Source organism: Mustela erminea, chromosome 2 (assembly GCF_009829155.1).
Source record: "Mustela erminea isolate mMusErm1 chromosome 2, mMusErm1.Pri, whole genome shotgun sequence".
Taxonomy (NCBI): domain Eukaryota; kingdom Metazoa; phylum Chordata; class Mammalia; order Carnivora; family Mustelidae; genus Mustela; species Mustela erminea.
The window spans coordinates 108,230,323-108,251,417 of record NC_045615.1 but is presented as its reverse complement, the minus strand read 5'-3'; the positions used below and the strand labels follow the sequence as shown (position 1 = coordinate 108,251,417).

Here is a 21,095-nt window from a genome sequence, read left to right as displayed (position 1 = left end):
TTATCTTTAAAAATGAACAGACAGGAAAGGATCATAATAAGATATTTGATTAACACTTCCAGCAGGAGTAGAAGAACAAAACCAAACAAAAAGAAAAGAGGAACTCAGAAGTATAAACAATACAAGGAAATGGAAAAATAATCTTCAGAAACTACAATATAGTGTTCAAGGACAAGCATACCAGAGAAAAGTTCTGTGAAAAGTTCTGTGAATTTTTTTAAAGAGGGTCTTAAAAGTTCTTCAGAGAAAAGTTTTGAAATGCAAAACAACAAAAGGGCTGAAGAATAATAAAAGAGGAAATGTCTTCAAAAGCAAAACAAAAGATAAAACAATGAGAAACAGAAAAGCCGAGGAGTATAGGAAGTTTACAGGAAGAGTAATTCCTGAAAGAGAAATACTAAAAATAGAAGGGAAGAAATTATCAAAAATACCAAAAATGTCCAAGTACTGAAAGAAACGAATCTCCAAATTAAAACGATCCAGAGACTGGGGTGCCTGGGTGGCTCAGTGCGTTAAGCTTCTGCCTTTGGCTCAGGTCATGATCTCAGGGTTCTGGGATCCAGTCCCGCATCAGCTCTCTGCTAAGCAGGGAGTCTGCTTCCCGTCCACCCCGACCTGCCTCTCTGTCTCCTTGTGAGTTCTCTGTCAAATAAATAAATAAAATATTTAAAAAGAAAATAAAAAGATCCAATGAGGGGTGCCTGGTGGCTCAGTGGGTTAAGCATCTGCCTTCGCTCAAGTCATGATCCTAGGGTCCTGGATGGAGCCCCAGGTCCATGGGTTTCCTGCTCAGCAGGGAGCTGCTTCTCACTTGTCCTCTGCCCCTCCCAGCCTTGTGTGCCTGCTCTTACTCTCAAATTAAAAAAAAAAAAAAAAAAATCTTAAAAAAGAAAAAAAAAAAAAAGACCCAATGGATGTGCAGTGAAGGAAATAAAAAAATGGAAGGAAGAAAGAAACAAAGGCAGGCAGTCTCCCTCCCCTGTACACTGAACGATCCATATATCATTATTATGAAATTTCAGAACCACAGACATGAAAATATCTTAAAAGCTTCCAGAAAGAAAGACAAAAAATTTAAAAACACAAAATAAGGCAATCAGTCATACTTAAGAATGGTAATACACTTATAGTAACCATGTAAGATAAAAGACAATGAGGTCACATTTTCAATATTCTCGCTCAATTACCAATATATAGCTCCACATCAGCCTATCATCTTACATAGTACAATAAAAATATTTTTATAGATAAGAGATATAAAATGTATGTCCCACCAAAAGGAATACTGTAAAAAAGGCCCAATAAAACAAAAGTATAGAGCATTAAAAAAAGGCTATGGAGATCATGACAGGGATTCCAGAGGAAAAAGGAACTCCTAGTGTTATGAAGTCCCACAGTGACAGTTATGAAAGGCTGCAAGATGGATCTCTTCAATGGCAGGAAAATTAAGAAAATAAAATCAATCTAAGATTATTTGAGGCTTTCAGATATATTGAAAGAAGCTTCAAAGTTCTATTAATAAATTTTGGGATGAATTAGTGACAAGTACTTTGATAACAAAGCAATCAAACCAAAAGAGACAATTATTAATTCCAGGAGAAAGATATAAGGGGGAAAAAGTTACATTATGATCAAAACATATTAGGTTCATCTATGAGTATTTGCACTGTCATCCCAATATACCTCCTAATTTAAACCAAAATGGTCCATAATCATTTTGAGAGGACGGAGCAGGTTAAGTGTTGGGGGATGGGTAAGCCAAAGTACAGAGTCAACAAATAATACCTAAATTGTAGATTTATAAACCTAAGCATATTATTTACAAATAATTACAGGAAGCATCCATTAAAAAAAAAGTTGAAAGTAGCCACCTCTAAGGAATGGGAATCTGTAGCAAATAGAGAAAAGACGATGACTTCTATTTTTCATTATATAAGCCTTATGGTACTACTTGACTTTTTAACCTAGGTACCTGTATTTTTTAAACCAATTTTTAAAAAAATTAACCAGGTTTGAGGACTGATAAGGATTTGATTATTGCAAGTAGTTTAAGTTTATATGTAGAAAACAAAAAGAGTAGAAAAATTATATACCAAAATTATCAAACATGGTTATTTTAGTTTGTGGAAATAACTGATGATTGAAAAATTTTTTTTTCCAGTTTTCCCAGATTTTCTTTAACGAACATGTGTTACTTTTTTGTAATAAGAAAGCGAACATTTAAAAAAGATAAAGTCCTATACTCTGGAGGGAAAACCTTCGCTAGAGAGTCTCAGATGCCCTTCAAATACTATAAGCAATTAAAATCCATAAGCCCAATTATCTCAAGTACTCACTTTTATCATGACAAATTCTATATAAAATATATTTCTTGTATTGTTTCCAATTTAAAAGTAAAGTTATAAGCCCATAATAAAGTCCTAATGAAGATTTGTGGTAAAAACATGCCTTTAGTAAACCCGTATATGCTCTGAATAAATGACTCAAATTTTTAGAAAAATGCACTGTGGTTTCCGATGGGTTTTAGTTTAAAAACAAAAAACAAAACTGCAGCTTGTTGTAACTCAAATTGTTTAAATAGTCAAAACTGCCTGGAAGAAAGAACAACTCAACTGTGTTTTCAAATTTAATAATACTGTTGCTAATTATATATAAATAATATTGTTGCTAATTACCTACTATTGCAACTACCTGAGAAGAAATAATAAAACTTAAAACTCTCTTTTCAGGATGCCATACTTCAAGTAAGTTTTCTAAAACAAGAACTTTTACAAACACATTTTCACAATTTCCTTCTCAATCTGCAGGCATTCTCACTGACTACAAAGATAAAATCTTGAAAATTATACTTTCCATAAGATGAATTAAATCCTGAGTAGCTAGAGGATAAAATATTATGATTATCAGGCATATGACAATAGTGATCATCTTAAAGTCAAAATAATTTAACAAAATGTACACAGTTTCTATATAAATGATTTATTTCAAAGTTGTTAATGACTTTTTTCTTATTTATCAAAGATCTGTGGTCTACAGGAAAACTAAAAAGCACGGGGGGGGGGAAGAATATGTAAATTTGTCTCCTTTTTAGAATAAAAGGAAAGATTTTCTTTAAAGACTGAAAGGACATACAGTAATCCCTCACCTTTTTTTGAATATATTTTGTTATACATGATTTTCATTTATACTTTATAGCACTTATGAAAATTCTGACTACAGGAAACAAAAGTGGGCTGACAAAAAATAAAATTAGATTTTATTTTTGAGAGATGCATTCCTCTCTCTACTAGAGGATCAGTGAGGTCAGTGTATGAGAAACTTAAGAGAACAGACATAACTGCTTGGGCATATATACTACTGGTATAAGTTTTATTTTGCTTTGTTGTATTTTAATATCATTAAAGCTTTTACAACTATTCATAGTCATTGATCTACTTGATCTTATTCCCCTATTCCAGAGTTTCTCCAAGTGTGCTATTTATACAACCTGGAGTGCACAGTCTCTTGGAGTAGGGTCCTGAAACCTGCCTAATAAATACGCTCTTAGAGTTTCAGAATCTCTGCCCAGCTTGAAAGTTAAGTTCTAAAATGTAAATTCTCACACCACAGACTTTTAGAAATATATACAAGTTACTCTGTGACTTTGTACTTCAAATTTACATTAAGGCCAGCTGAAGAAAATCAGAGGGAAATGAACAATAGAAGAAAAGAGGCAAGAATTTATTTGATACTACGGCAACCACTTATTGCCTAATACAGAAGTAATTCCTTATTTTCTCAGAAGTTATCTTCCTTAAAATAGCAGAGATTCTACTTCAGGAGTCTTGGAAAACAAAAGTTTAGCAGTCAAGTAATAAAAAAATGATGCTGAACACACAAAAATACATAGTAAACAAAAAGTTTTAAAGGCATCCACTTTTAAACATGTATTGGCATAAGATCATATTCAATCCATTTACCTGAATTCCTTTAGATTGTTCAGGGAACATTGGTAAAGTCATTGTGACTTGCTAAAACAGATCTTTCTAAGAACTCTTACATCATGGTATTTCTACAGTTTTCAATTTTTTTTTTTTTTAGTTGAAATTAAATTTTTTTGTTTACTCTTACACTTTTGGGGGGTATGGAATTTTTGGTAAAAATGCTTACACAGTAAGACCTTTTTGCAAATTGCTGAGGGCAGGGAGGGAAGAGAGTTTAACAATAATCACTGTCTTGTTCTTTTGCTTAAAGCACAATGAACTGACCCACACATACATAAAAAGATCACAGATCATTTAACATAGGTATTCAAATACAAAACTGCAATATCACAAAGCATGATTTACTTTAACCATAAAAGAATACATATTTGTTCTTCCTTTGAAAGGAAAAATATTTGCCAAGAATGAAGACAGTCATCAGAAAACAGGATGTTAATGGCAAGAAACCACTGCAAAATGAATAAAACTGATCAGTATGATTAATACTAAGGAAAGCATAGACTGGTGTGTTAGTGTTCCTGATCTGGAGCAAAAGACGGCACGTGCTCCCTAAGGCTGGCTGAGCAGTTACATCCCATCAGCATTGGGCAGCCCTCAAGCTATGCCAGGACTTGTCTGCTTTCAGTTCCTCCAAAGTGACAAGCTCTTCCATGATCCCTGGCCCCTCTGTCTAGTTGACACTTTCCCCCAATATTTTTTCATCTTTGTGCTGGCTGTTCAAGCTTCAGGTCTTAGCTTACTTTACTCCACAGATAAATTAAATACTTCCCTCCCCTTACATATTACCTCCCCAAGCACCTTATCATCTCACTCCACAGCATTTCTAACACTCTGTGGTTAGAGGCATGGATTTTACGTATATAGATATTATATATTACATGTATGTATGTATATTATACATATGATAAGGTCCCTCTTTCCCTAGCAGGCTATAAATCCCACAAGAACAGAGACTATGTATGTTTTACACAATTACAGCGCCAAGGTCTTGGACCCTGCCTGGTATAAAAGTGGACACACTTAGTGGAAGAAGTGCATCCAGAACTCCCATCTTTGTCTGCTGTCTCTTCACACCTGTAGAGCCACAATGACATAAGACCCTTCCTACCTGCTATGTTAAACCACAAAACCTTAACATCAAACAACGGAGGTTCCCTACTGACCTGTAAAAATCACTTGAGGGTGGGAAAATGGAAACAAGCTGTAGAGAAGTATTTGGGGCTGCAGTGTGGTTGGGAGGACCCTTTGTTAGTTCTATCAGTCAATTCTCAGGCCAGTAACTTGCCAGACTTCCTTGGGATTCCAGAGAGCTGCTTCATTGCTTTCCTTTCAGCTGACACTAAATCTTACCATGAGTAGTTTTTTCCAATGCAAATTTATAGTTTCTGCCTTTCATCTCTGTGGAAGCCAGCCTCCATGTTGGCCTCAATGACTGATACTTGCCTCCCAGTATTCACATCTCGGGAGTAGCAGAACCCTCCCCAGCTGAGCAGGGATGGCCTATGTAGCTATTAGGATGTCATGGAAATCATGGTATGAAACTTCTGAAGCTAGGTCATAGAAGACATTGGGACATTCACTTTGAGCTTTATCTTTGCTCTGGGGGATCCAGCAAATACACTGTGAGGACACTCCAGAAGTCCCATGGAAGGGTCCACATGGTGAGCAACTGAGTTCTCCTGCCAATGGCCTGGGTTAATTTGCCAGCCACATGAGTGAGCCACCCTGGAAAAGGAACTCCCAGCCCCATTCAAGGCTCCACATGACTGCTACCTCATAAGATGCTCAGCCAGAACCAAGCAACTAATTTAACTCCCAAATTCTAACCTACAGAAATCATGTGAGATAATAAATGTTTATTGTTGTTTTAAGCTGCTAAACTTAGGGGTAACTTGTTATACAAATTATACATAATACATAACAATATAAACTCTCATCACTTAAGTTCCTGTGGAAAATATTCTATATGAAAATTTTCTAGAAACTTTTATAATAGAAAGGGAGAGAAGAAATTTTAAAAATTTACCCTAAACTCCCTTTTTCCTTTCCTTTAGGTCCCATAAGGAAGACAAAGCAAATGGCAGACTCTCTGAAAACATTTAAAAAGGATAAAATAAGATTCATTCCTTTTTTCTTTCTGAAAAAAAGAAAAGAAAAGAAAAGGACTTTTCTTGCATTAAACAGAAGACAGAATTTTCTGAAAAGAATGAAAGATGAGACAGAAGAGATGGGACAGAGGCTGAAGTGCTGTCCTGAAGATGAGGAATGGAGAAAAGCAGAAAGTTCAGAGATTGGCTGCTTCTGTTTTGTCACAACCTCGCTTTAAGCAGAGTTTACTGAGGTCCCTCCCAAAGAAAATAGGCAATGATCAGAATATGAGGAGGAAGATATACAATAGGATACCCTAGAATGCAGTGAAGTCTGTACTAATAAAGAAAAATACGTAGAAGCACTTGGGTTTCAGGATCACTTTAAATAAGTTTATGATGGCAATATGCATAAGTCTTATTTCTATTTCTATGTAGAGAAGATGCCTCAATTTTTAAATTTTTTTTTCTCTTTTAATTCCCTCCCATAATAAGTGTGGAATGTAAGATACTGCAATTAGAAACAGAGATTTGGGGGTGCCTCGGTGGCTCAGTGGGTTAAAGCCTCTGATTTCAGGTAGGGTCATGGTGCCAGGGTCCTGGGATTGAGCCCCTGCTTCAACTCTGTGCTCAGGAGGGAGCCTGCTTCCCTTCCTCTCTCTCTGGCCTATATGCCTACTTTTGATCTCTGTCTGTCAAATAAATAAATAAAATAAAATAAAATAAAAAGAAAGAAAGAAACAGATTTGTTACCATAATTCCAAAAGGTGGTACTGACCACATTTTCTCCCTTCCCATGGCCAAAGATAATTTTCCTAACAAAAGAGTTCTGAATACATTTGAGATTTTTTTTTTAATTATTAAATTCCTCTTAGCCTTAGGCTGCTGCCATTTTCTTTTCAAAGTCTTCTAGGTTTCTCTCCAGTTTTATTATAACACAGGCTTTAGAAAAAAAGAAAACCTGAGATAATTCTCCAGCAGAGAATGTTTTCTCTTAACATCTTCAAAAGACCTTTTTAAAGGACTAGGAGAAATAACAAAGAGAAATGTTTCATTATTCACTGGTAACAGTTAATAATGACTTTATCTTGTAGAAGAATTTCTAAGAGTTTTCTTTCTAGATAGGCCAAAGAAATAAATAGATAAACTTCTTCGTAATCATAAACTGCTGGATTCTATTATTAAACAGAGGATCTAACTAGAACTGTCAGAGCAACACTGAAAGAGAACAAGACCTCAGTATACAGATACTAAAAGATTTGGATTGGGTTTTGATTAGAAGCTCCCCAGATCCCCACAAAAACCCAAAGTATAATAGTCTTTATTAGTTTGGGAGAATTACCATTGCCACACACTGTTAACAATCACTAACCTCTTGAGCTTTTCAAACTCCTTAAAAATAAAGGAATTACAAAAGACAGGAAATGGCTTTATAAACAAAATCCAGAAACACAACAAAATGTTTAGATATCTGATCAGTATTACCAACACAGCCTCAAGAAACCACCTTGCTTTGGCGCACCTGGGTGGCTCAGTGGGTAAAGCCTCTGCCTTCGGCTTGGGTCAAGATCCCAGGATTTGGGATGGAGCCCCACATTGTGCTCTCTGCTCAGCAGGGAGCCTGCTTCCTCCTCTCTCTCCCTCTCTCTCCCTCTCTCTCTGCCTACCTCTCTGTCTACTTGCAATCTCTGTCAAATAAATAAAATCTTAAAAAAAAAAAAAAAGAAGAAGAAGATACCACCTTGCTGCCAACACTTAAGTTCTATAATTTTAGGCTAAATCTTTCAAGGGAATTCTTACTTGGCTTTATAGAACTAAAAATGTGGAAAAAATTACCAAGTAGCCTATGGTTTTGATTCACTGAGAGATGCTGAGCCAGAACCAACCAGTTAAGCTGCTCCTGAGTTCCTGACCCACAGAACTGTGTGAAGTAATAAATGTCTGTTGTTATTTTAAGCTGCTAAATTTTGGGATAATTTATTATGCAGCAATCTCTTATCACCCAAGTAAGTGCACAGTTTGCCACCATGAATATAAAAGGCAACAGGATATATTACACAAAGAAATATAAAATAATTAGTAACATGCAATATACAAATGAAAACATGTATGTTAATGAAATATTGTCAGATACAGTTAACAATAAGACTAATACTGTAAGATCGGTGGAGCTGATTCTTTTTCCTAATCTGCCTCAAGTTTTATGAAACCCTCAGAGAAGCTACTACAAAAGATCCCCCTTTAAAGCCCTATGACAGTGGAAGAAAAATGGGGAAAAGAAGTTAACTCAGAGCAATTACAGGTTGGAATCACTGCAAACTGTAAATTCAAGTATTATAAGGATTTTTTTAAAATTTCTATATTTGATAGAGTTCTAGAAAAGTGACTATACCAAACACTTAGATCCTCCAGAAAACTGTAAAATATCTCTAAATAGTGGCTTTTTCTTAGATAACAAGTCAAGAGACACGGGCTTACATTTCTCTCTGCATAAATCTAAATAAGCTACAAAGGAAAAAGTAGGACATTTCACAAAAGTTTTTATTAACAGACATAATAGAATCTTATAGATGACATAGGTGCTACTTAGTGCTAAAAACATATAAACAAAGGTGAGATAAACACAATTCAGTGCATGATATAAGAAATTAAAAAAAGTCACCTACCCTTAAGAGGATCATGTTCTGCTCTCATAATATCAATAAGGGAATTCTCCAAAGAGTGCATGTTCAAACTGTCATACATTCTACTTCGATCCTAGAAGAGAAAAAAAAAAAAAAAGACTCAATATGATGTATACAGCTATTTTAAAAACTGGTGATAAATATACCATCTAAACCTCCTTACATAAAATAGGACATCTGATTAATATAATATTACTAATCACTTACATTCCAAGATAATACCAGTAACTAAGGATCCCATGAGTTATTCTATCTCTTGTACTGGAGAATATTCCATTTACTATATTCATCTCAAAAAAACACACATCAAGAGTAATCTTATTTCACTGGAAGCATTAATAGAGTAAAATAATTTCTATTGTTACCTCAACTTATAAAGATTGCCGAAATGTTATACACAAAGCATTTTTAGTTGTTATTTAACTTCTAAGCTTTTCTCATATATCTAGGAAGACACCAGCATTTAAAAAATAAATAGTTCAGGGGAAAGGAATTAATCCCATAATGGCACCATACTTTAAATATCTATCAAACAGTGGACATTACTTGACTAGTCAGAATTTCACAATAATACATAAACATCCCATACAGTTAAAATCAAAAGCATGAACTACTATCAGAACAAAGACTAACACCTCAAATACTTATATCCAAATCTTGCTCCCTGAAGTCCTCACATATTGGTCTCTGCATTTCTCAATCTTCTTTTCCTCCACACCCTGCAAAGAAGGCAGGGATGGAGGGAAGAGAGTGGAAAGTAGTCTCATCTCAACAAGTTTCCTAACTCAAGTTCCAGAACAAAGTCTTTTTGTAGATGGAGGTCTTGTTTGCTGTATGTTAAATCTGTCAATCTACTTACCAGAAGGAATTTGATTCTTTAATGCCTATTAATTTATACTGTTTTTCTGCCCAACACATCCTCAATGTACTTGAACAAATATACATGGGGAACTACCACAGCAAGCTCTGGCCCAGGCCCCTTAAATCATCAAAATGTCAGTGATGACTCCCATCCACTTAAATGTGTGTTGGTGCTTGTACAAGTGTTTGTACATGAAAGAGAGGAAGGGCAGGCCATTTCTAACTCTCAAAAAATGTTTGATACTTAAAGAAGAAAATGGAAGAGTAAGAAAAATGGGGGAAAATGGTCTCTACAGAAATCATAATTAGGCACTTCTTAGCCCCAGTCTGTGAACTTCAAGAATGACCATGAAATCTCTGAGATTATATATAATATTCTGTATGTGTGTGTACACATTTTTTTTTCCCTGAAGAAAAGGGCTTCATCAGTTTTCCATAGGAGTCCATAATCCAGAGATGATTCAGAGTCAGTCTTTTAGGAAGCTGAAGAAAAACATAAAAAGTTTTTCCTGAAAATATGTTGATTTATTTGCTCCATCAAGCAGAGTGAATGAATCAGGGCTGTGAGCATTTAAAGCCAGGGGGCCAGAATCAGTGTTGTAGACTAAACAAATTGTTGTTGGAATTTAGAAGTGTGCAAAGTAATACTAAAATGGTAGACTGCTAGACCAGTTGCTCTTACTCCAGCTTTATCACCATACAGCTGTATTGGTACTCCTTACTTTATTTTTACATCACTAACAATGACTTTGCTTGGTGGGGGAGGCACAGAGAATCACTGACCTAGAATAGTGGTTCTCTCACTTGAACATGCTTCAGAATCATCTGGAAGGGTTGCAAAACACACAGATCGCTGGAACCCAGATTTCTGGGACTCTGTTCAGAGTCTGAAATTCAGCAGGCTGAGAGTGGCCCCTGAAAATCTGTATTTACAATAGGTTCCCAGGTGATACTTAAGATATCTAGTCCAGCGATAATACTTTAAGAAGTGCAGAGCCTCTTGATCTTGAGTAAGCTACTAAACCTTTATAGGCTCTGTTTCATCTTCTCGAAAAGAAAAAAAAAAAAAGTTTCAGACTAGACAATGCCTAAATTCCACCTTAAAAATACAGAAAAGCAGAGACGCCTGGGTGGCTCAGTTGGTTAAGCGGCTGCCTTCGGCTCAGGTCATGATCCCAGCATCCTGGGATCGAGTCCCACATTGGGCTCCTTGCTTGGCAGGGAGACTGCTTCTCCCTCTGCCTCTGCCTGCCACTCTGTCTGCCTGTGCTTGCTCTCGCTTCTCTCTATATGACATATAAATAAATAAAATCTTTAAAAAAAAATACAGAAAAGCAAAAGACTCAAAGTACTATGTAATAAATGAAATAAAACTGGAAGAAAAGACAGTATGGCCCTTGGGCAAAAATGACATACAATTTTAGTAATTCAAATATTTCCATTTCAGTGCTTCCACTATATTATGTTCGTAACTAATTTGTTGATTTTCCTGTCTTACCAACTAAACTAAGTTAATTAGAAGTAGGGACCTTCTAATCATGGAATATAGCTAGCTCTCAAATGTTTATTGAATGAGTAGTACTTTATCTCTACTATAAAAACTTTGCAAATTGAAGTTGAGCTCTGTGAGGGCAAAGACAGTTTAGGACCATTATGTCTTCTTAGAATTCTCCATGGAATAGGTACTTAGATGTTAACTGACAAAACTAAGGCAAGATATATTAAAACATATTTAAAATATGATTAAAAAATGTAAGCTATCATGATAAAAATTATATATATAATTAACTAAAAAAACCCTCAGGTACTACAGGTTCTAAGATATATTAGAAATACTTTATATTCTATTTACCTTAAATTCTTGCAAAGAAAACATGTATAGTTCAGGGGTATCTTCTCAGGCTGCTGTTTTTTGAATGGAATCAGACTATACCCCATCACAGTGGACCTATGAACTTAATTAATGGTAAGTATTACCATTATACTTAACATAACGTAACATAACAAATGATGTTATGATGTTTCTCACGCCTTTTTTTTTCCTGTTCACACACTAATTCCATTCAAGTAGTGTGATCTTGCTTTAGAGCAAAATTTAAAGTAAAATTAATGAAGTAACTCCATATTTAAAGCAATATTTAAGCTAAGAAGGGAAATATATAAGCAAGCTATTCAATAAATATTGGTGACCACTAGGTAACCAAGAGACAGTGGTTATTCAAAAAACCTGCATGTATATATAGCTTTAGCTTTAATGTCTACATCCAACTCATAAAGAGTGTGATGCCCACTTCCTAAGGCCCCTTATTTTCCCTTGCATTTCAAGATTCTCATCATGAATCGCACTCCTGCTTTAGCAAAGAAAATAACATTAAGCTATTATAAAACTATAAGCTTACTTATACTTGGGGAGCATCAGCTACATCCCACATGATTTTTAAAGCACTGAACACAAAATAGCCTTAAGCAGGCAAACAGCGCATGACAACTCAAAATCACTTTCTAGATTTAATGAAACCCTACAGGCTCATTTTCAAAAGGTATAGATAATTCCACTGAATAGTATGGGGATTAGAACATAACTTCTGGGGAAAAAACAACAACAAAGCAAATCTGACTACAAAACAAATAAGGCTATTAGAAAAATTTGTCTTCACACAAACTGCCACTGGTTTAAAAACTAAATGTAAATTCTATAACTATTTTAAGGTAAACATAAGCACACCAAACTGATTAGCACACATATAGAAAATCATTGCAATGTAACTTATATCTATTACTACATGACTATTTGAAAACAGCCAAGATGTTTCACAAAAGTAAGAATCTCTGTGAGGTAGTTTACCCCAATCTATTTAAAATATGAAAATTATCTGGCAAAGAATCAACTTAAATGGGTTTTCAGAAACTGAGATTACAGAATCCCACAGCAGTGAGCAGGCAAAATTGAAGAAAACATTTTCAGGAAAACTACAATCTATTATTATATTTTATTACTTTCATAAACCCAGACATTTACCATAAAGACTTAGAGAAGCAACAATACATTCCTAGAAAGACTGAAAATGCAGAAAGAACAAAGTAAACCTAAAGAAGGAACTTAAAAAAAGATTAGACATGCTAAAAAATAAAGAGGTCAAGAATATTAAAATTAGTACAACAAAAAGAACTTGAGCTTAATTAAAATAGGACTTTTCAATGGGATGTTATATTTTTACTTTGATATATTCAAAACCCTGTCTCATTTCAAAAGGAGTGATCAAACAGAACATTTTCCTCTTGAAAATGAAATATCCACCTAAAGAAAAGGGAGATGGATTATAGGATAACCCTATACCCTAAATCATATTTAAAAATATATCAGATGCTTTAACAAATATCCTTCTAAGTAGAAAGATCAGCTTTTGTTGAAGTTTTTTGTTGAGTTTTCCAATTTTTGCTTTAAAATAACAAAGTTGTACAAACTCACTGTATTGTCCTCAATCTTCAGTAAATACTGATTTTACATTCTTGATGACACACTGCTACTGCACTCTACTGAATTAGCAGCAGATGACATGCTACTGTCTTACTGCACAATGTCTTCGGTCTCCTACTCCCTCTTACCAGTCTCTGGTTGTTCCACACAGACACCCCTTCTTCATTCGAATGGACTTGCACCTTCTCAAAGGCAAAGAACAGAATTTCTCTCCATATGTCCCCAGGATAATTAAAACACTACCATATACATAACGAACACACATTTTTTTTTGAAACTTCCTTTATTAATCTGAACCTTGACAAAGTGCTATGACAGTGACTCTGAACAAAAATTTTTAAAAAATTTTTTAAAGGCCTGAAATACCTAAAGCTATACTAGTATCCACAGGATTAAATGGAAAGGCAAGTAGAAAATATGTGGTATAAGAATGTATCAAGTACAGTTAAAGAACTGAATGCAGGATACAACTTAAAAAGCATCCATTAACTAAGCAGGTACAAAAGAACCCATTCTTTCTCATTTTCAGTAAGTGTTAACAGTCTGTTGGCTACCAATGCCCCTTGAGGTACATCTCATTTAAGAACCACAATTTAAGGAGTGCTCTATTAAATGAAAAATTAGATTTGGTCTGCTACTATATATTGTTTTTTGTGTAAAGTGAATAAAGGCACCAAATAATGTATTTTTCTGAGAGACCCTCATTATTATCATCTATCATGTTCTCATATAACAGTCTATATATCAAAGACTGGTGGGATATATCGTCAATTAATTCAAGGTAGTTTATGTGACATGCTCAAGAACTTCCACAGGAACAAAAATCTACAATTGAATATATTGATAATCCCTTAGCTAGAAGACAGGCCAACATCCATCTTATAAGGCTTCACAGCTATATTACACCTTTAAAGGCATTTTGTTGCTTTGTTTACAGAAAACTGATGTACCATACATAAACCTGTAAGTAATAATCTTAGCTACCAGTATATTTATTTTTTGATTTAAAATATTCACTTTTTGATTTAAAATATTCAAGTATTAATGAATATATTAGAATCCCAATATCAAATTGAAAATTCAATTTTAAGGCAATTAGAATTCATATATTGGAGTATGACTTCTTGCATGGGTAACTACCTACCAGCATTTTAAAGAAAAGTACTCCTAGTCTTAAAGAAATTAACATAAATACCTAAAAATTCATTTTAAAGTCAGAAATGTGACTTTAAACTACCTTGAATTACTTTTGTTTTTAAAAGTTTTGAATTTGGAGCTTTTCCATAAGAAGATAATTATTTGAAGTAAGGAAATGCCAATCAACCCTAAAAATTTTACATGTAACTGAGTAAAACCAATCTGCAAAACTATTTCTTTCCTATTTGCTGAATGTTAACTACATGTCCAGTTCTTGGGTATAGGTAAGGCCTCAAGTATCCAAGTATAGGAACTAAGACTCCAGTTCTAGAATTTAATATATTTTTTATGCCTAATCAATTTGAAATTAAAAGAAATAAAAAGTTAAATGTTTTAAAATAATGTATTTATTAACTGAGATATGTATTAAAATGTTCTATATAATGAAAAAAAAAGTCAGAATGAAAATATTGCCCCAGATAATTTTAACTTTGCCAAATAGTGAGGAACTATCGAGTGGTTTGAGACACCAATTGAAGTTTGTAGCTGTTGCTGTATTTTTAAGAACCTCAACTTCAAATACCTCAACCTTTTATAGAAAGATAGAAATACAAAACAAATTTTGTATTGTAGGTACCCTTAAGGTCCTCAAAAGAAAGAAACACATTGATTTTAAGACCATTTGGGAGGTCATACACTATCCCTTGACTGCCTCAATCCAATTCCCTCCCTTTCTCCCCAATAAACCAGAACCTTTGTATTCTAAAAATAAAGTGTGTGTGTATGGGGGGGGGGGTGTGCACAGGGAGGAAAAGAAATGGCCAAAATAGATCAGAGAAAGTATAAAAGCTGGCTAGAAAGACCTTTCATGATCTAGTTCAAGGTTCTCCTTTTATAGATAAGGAAACTATGACCCAAAGACATGAAAGCCCATAGACTGTATCCTCAGATGTCGTAAGGACTGAGAAAAGGGAAGAAGGTTCAGGTTTCAGACCTCTTTCCTCTAGTTCAGTTCACTTCCCACTATCTTTTTCTTCACCACGCTCTTCAACTTCATCAAATCACACCTCTGGTGCAAGGGACCAAAGGGAATGCCAATATCTCAGCAGTTAGCCAAAAAAAAAAAAAATTACCTTTAAACACCTAAATCCTTTTATATAAAATTTACCTAAAACAGGTAAGAACAGAGTGGCTTTGACTGAAATCTAAGTAGGAGCGCTAGAGACCCTCATCTTATAGCAGCCCAGGGCTGACTTCCCTTTCATTATCACCTCTATCTACTCTTTAGCCCTCCACTAACTGAAACCATCTCAATAACCACATTTCTCAACATATGACCCCTCTCCATTGTCCCCTTATGACAGCTAATCTGTCGTCTCTCTTCTCCATAAATACCCCTCATATGTGTCCTCTTGCTTCTTTCTTGCCCATGCTCTTCAAATAATTGTCTTTTCCTCTCTAAAAACACATCCCTTGCCACCTTCAAAATGATTATCATAATTTTCCTCTTCTAAAATACCATCTCCTAGACATTTACGTATTCAATTTGAACAATATAAAAGTGCTACCATAAAAATGTCACTAATATGGCCTAACTAGGCCAGAGTGCAGAAGAGCATAGAAAGAGATGGATAACTAACTTAAATTATTAATAAAACAATAAGTCACAAATTACATGAGATAACTACTTATTTCTATGTGGCAATCCTGGTAGGACCATTTTGGTAAAAAATTAGGGCTTGTCTAAAATAATTGCTAATAACAGATTACTGAAGTTAATGCTAATGCTTCAGGTTTGAAAGCTATTGACAAACATATTATTAATCTATTTATAGAGTCCTTACTTGTAAAATCATCTCATGTTGATAAATTAACTAAGGAAGAGCCTTAGCTAAAGATAACATAGCTCCATTCAGTGGGCTCCCACAATGTCAATTCTATGCTCATTCAAGCTTCAGCTCTGCAGTAAAGAATCCTCATGTAGGACTGAGTTTTCTACTTGTCCTGTAATAATTCTCATCACCGGTACCCAGTATGAATTCAAATTTAGTCTGCAGGAAAAGAGATAGCATTTTGTAACCACAAAGGGCTTGAAGGAAATTTAAGACCGATTCCTAGCTTTTTGATTTAGGGATTTTCTATAGGAAACATTATTTGGAAGAAGATAAGTCTACAACAGTGGTAACAAATTTTAGAATAAAAAAAATATTATTCATTAAGTTTTTCTTAAAGATAAAAAAATTGAAGCCAGGACCTCTTTAGAAATATACCTCAAGACAAATGTAGATTTTGTGACAAAAATTTACTAAAAAATTCTGTAAAACACTGATGAAATGTAAAATTGAATATATGATTTTTGTCTCCAACTGAAAATAATTCTGAAAGATAAAATCTGTTAAGTTTGACTGATGTTTAAAGTCAGGTGCTCTTGGGTATATAATTCCTTTTTCCAAAAACAAATTCTGTTTTGGAAATATAAAATAGTTATGAATTACTTATAAATTTGAAAATGAAGCATTTTATATTAAATAAGTGACCTTTTAAAAATAAATTGCTTTAATGCTCTTTGACATATGCTTAAAAAGGTATAACTGGAAAGTAAATAATAAATCTTACTCATAATATAAACACTAAACTCCTAGTCATAATCCTGAAAAATATACACTGTGCAGCCTACCTGGTCTATTCTGGATGTTCCGGCTGCAGTGCACCAACTATCTTGGAGAGAATCTGAGCCCCAAGCTGGTAACTGCAAACTAGATCTCACCTTCAATAGCATAGAAGTTTTCATCAGAAATAAGCAGTTCTCTTCCCCACACCCACCCACAAAAAAAAAAAAAAAAAAAAAAGGTAAGAAAGAAAACAAAAAACAATCAAGTTCCTTCTATCTTGTATCTTTAGTCCTTTAAAAGTCTTAGGGGGACAAAAACCTCATTTTAAATAATTATAGGGACCTTTATTAGCTAGAATATCTGTAAAACATTAAAAGATCTGAAAAAAAAAAGTCTAATCATCATAACTATTAGGCCACATTTAGAAAAAAAATAGTCACTGAACCAGGGAGGACAAATTTTAAGTTGATGCAAAAAGCCCTAATATTATTTTGCCATAATCCCAGCTGTACTAAGCAAATTCTAATATATATATATATATATATATATATATACATATATATACACACACACACACACACACACACACACACACACAGCTGATGACAGTCAAATCTATGCACAATTACTTAACATTTTAGTTTAGCTATACTGGAGAAGAAATTCATTTTGGTGGCCTATTAAAGATAAATAAGGCATTCTTGAGCTGCCAATTAAAAGCTTCAACATATATTTAAGAAATACAGCAGGTTTTTCTAGATTTTATGAAGCTTCTTTTCTACTGTATGTTTAGAGAATTTTTTTAGTCTTAATTTTCTCTACATAAATACTTTATCCTTTGGCAATTAAATTATATGCTTAAAAATAAAAGCTTTTTAATGTTTTAATCTGTTACTTTTACCACACTACCACCACCACCACCACCACTACCACCCAATTTCTTACTTTGAATGATAAACATTAGAAATAAGACCATTTACATACCATTCTTACCTGTAAGGGTAAGAGTGTATTACTATTGTTGTCTGTTCTGAACACATTATCTTCAATCCAAGATTTTGGAGTCAGTGATGGAGTAGAGCGAGTAAATTTCGGTGGTGCTATGACATTACCAGAAAATGGTTTCTTCAATGGAGATATCTGATTCATAGTTCCTGGAATTCCCATGTTTCCAGTTCTACGATGATCTCTGCCATGCATTGCTCCCCAGGACATGCTTCCAGTGCCCCAGCCACTGCTCTGATGGTTGCTCCAAGGAGATTGTTTCAGAAGAGGCTGAGAAAAACACATCTGTTTAAATTACAGGCATTTAAAGAGTTTATAATTCAAACTCAAATTTAGGCCCACGCTAAGAATATATATAATCTTAAAATAACATCTCTAAAGGCAACAGAATCTATCTTTTTTTTTTTTTTTTATTTCCAGCATAACAGTATTCATTATTTTTGCACCACACCCCGTGAACAGAATCTATCTTAACAGGTTATAAAAGTAGTAGGTTTGAGATCTTGCTATATAAAAACACATTCATTTAATGCGAGGTGAGTTTTCATTCTCTAGCCCACTTTAAATTATAATGAACCAAGCAGATATTTCATGACAATTATTAAAATAGAACCATGCAATTACTTTTCTTCCCTTTCAGAATCATATATGTAAGAAGAAAAAAAAATACTTGAAAATTGAAATTAACTTTGAAGATTCCTAAAGATATAACCTACATTGTGATCTCAAAACAACCATATTCTGCTAGGCATACAACCAAAAATATGGTCCTTAATTAATAAAGGTATGAGTAATGACAAGAGTAAAATATTTAGACTTTATCATTCCAAAACAAATTGCACCACTGCGACAGTAGATAATGGTAACATTTGGTGGTGTTCTCTTGCATGAACTAAAAACGCCTTTTAGTATAGGGACAGTATAGAAAATAGGTCTTCTTTATATTGTTTATTTAACTTTCAATGTATTTTATTCCAACTTTAATGTACTTTCTTTTAAAGTGTTTTTATTGTTTTTTAACTTAATTATCCATGAACAGTTGAGCAATTATCGGATGTCACCCATAGGTGGATCCACTGAGATATACTAAAGATAAACAACTATATGCTTTGATTATTCTGGCAGAGATCTTAACACAAATCTCCATTTGGTTCATTCATTTTCAAAAGTAATTTATACTCCAAACTAGAACCTATGACAAAAAAAAGCTGAGAACCCACCAAGAGGCAATTACTCTAAGTTTTTGAAAAGTATTATTTTCTAGCAATTACGTTATCAATAAGCTTATAGCTAACATTTAGCTAAAGGAATTATGGACTATGCAGTTGCTGTAAGTAAATAAGCTCGTACAAGTATTCTTAAAATGAAACTTCCTTCTTATAAGATGAAAAAAAAAAAGAACTTGATTTATAGAACCTATTTAAAAAATGCCAATACAATCATGAATATACACTGCCCCCTCCATATAGTTCAAAGGTATAGCTCAGGGACCATGAACAAATCACTTTATTCCTGAGGGGCCTTACTTTCCTTATTGATAACAGTGATCAGGTTCTCTTCCAGTGATCTAAAATTCCGTATGACAGCTGTGTGACCTCTTAAACTTCACTGTAAGAACCATCTTTTGACAAAAAGCAGATTATAGTTAAATATGAATCATGGTATACTGTCTTCTAATGTTCCATATCATGGCTCTAAGAATATAAAACTACCTATAAATAATTTTCTGTGGCAAGCTTCCAGTTTAAAAAATGAAGACCCTGACACACAAAGCATAACTAACTGCTCGAGATTATGGAAATCATAGGAAAGTGGAATATTATTTCAAAATTCCGTATTTTTAATCCTCATAGGCCACGTTCTCCTTTCTCGGGGAGACACCAGTGATTTAAAATAAAAACTGTTAACTGTTACTCTGGTTGATTTAAATAAACTCTTAACTGTTACTTTGGTTAGATAGTATTCACCTTTTAAAAGGTTAGCCCTTGAAAACTTTAACTGGTCACAATGGAAAAAGTTATAGGAGTAAGCAGGCACTGGTGAAGGTCCAATTTTGCTCCTCTCTCAAACCTTAATCACGAAAATGACCTTAAACACACTAATCACTACAATAAATGCTGACTCGATCAAAAAAGAACAACAAAATACTCTTTCAGTGTCCATTAACCAGCCCAGCGGTCATTCAAACATTGTATTGAGAAGATAACAAAACAAGAGCTTGAATCAGAAAGGACCCGGATGAATAAAAAAAAAACAAAAAAACCAAAAAAAAACAAAAACAAAAACCAAAAAACCTGCCCGGTGTCATTTGGTAATTGCACTACCCACTTAAAATATACACACCTCAAATTCAAGAAAAGGTAAGGCCACCCCCCCGCAAAAAAGGGGAGTCCTCTCTTCGAGGTATATAACACGAACCCCGGATTCAAGTTTGTGTTATTCCTAACACAAGAAGAGGCGCAGAAACTAACCCAATCTCCCCAATTTCGGAGCGTCTCGGCTGAAACCAAGTCAGCCCCCGCGGGCAGGCTCCTCTCTCCAGTCGTCTGACAGCTCGGGACCGAGCCCGCGGCGCTGCTGCCTGGGCTCTCCCGACCCTCGGCCCTCGGCCGGCGCAGCTGCGCGGCGGGCAGGGCGTCCCGGCCGGTCGTCGCGGCCGGCCACCCCTCTCCAGCCAGACCTTGCGCCGGCCGGTGCAGAATGAAACAGACTTTAAGAAAGCCCTTCCGTCCATCCCCTCATTGGACGACCGGGAAGAGTCACCGGCTCCCCACACGAACCGTCTGCGGTGATCATGTTCCTCCTTCCCAAGTTCGTTTCCCACGGCTGCTCGTCGCAGGCTGCCACCGGAGCCCGCGGGCCCCTCGTCCCCCGCCCGTCCTCGCCTCGTCTCCCGGGCTTGCGGATCGAGGACGGCGGCCCTCTGGGTCAGGGGCGCCCGCTGCGAGGGACCGCCGAGCGGGCGCGCCAGTCCGTCGCCTCCGCCGCCCTCGGTCCGGGCGCCATTCGGCCCCTGCCCCAACCCCCACCGCCGCTCCGGGCGTTCGAGGGGGCGCCCGGCCGGGGCGACTTCCAGCGTGACCCCCTTACCCGAGCCTCGTAGCCCACGGTGGCCACTGCCCGCCCGCCCGCCGGGGACTGGTGTCCGAGTCCTGTCACCCGTCTCCGCCCCCCCCACCCCCGCCACCAGTCCCACTCTCGCATGGGCGAGTAGCCCTCGTCGTCCCCGACCCGGCCCCGCGGCGCAG

At 35.6% G+C, this 21,095-nt stretch overlaps 1 protein-coding gene across 11 annotated transcripts in view; it reads right to left on the bottom strand.

Annotated features, from left to right (window-relative positions):
• CPEB2 (cytoplasmic polyadenylation element binding protein 2) overlaps positions 1–21,095 on the bottom strand; it is a 71,017-nt gene that overhangs the window by 47,952 nt on the left and 1,970 nt on the right. For 3 of the 11 annotated variants that reach the window (XM_032333864.1, XM_032333866.1, XM_032333867.1), the window contains 3 exons: positions 17,836–18,117; positions 16,908–16,997; positions 8,737–8,827 (listed from right to left, as the gene is read on the bottom strand). In XM_032333864.1, the coding sequence (XP_032189755.1) occupies positions 8,737–8,827; positions 16,908–16,997; positions 17,836–18,117 (463 nt within the window). Of the gene's footprint in view, positions 1–8,736; positions 8,828–16,074; positions 16,192–16,907; positions 16,998–17,826; positions 18,118–20,318; positions 20,511–20,627; positions 20,721–21,095 lie in introns of those variants that run through there. The other 8 variants (XM_032333868.1, XM_032333870.1, XM_032333872.1 and 5 more) reach the window with 5 other exon arrangements.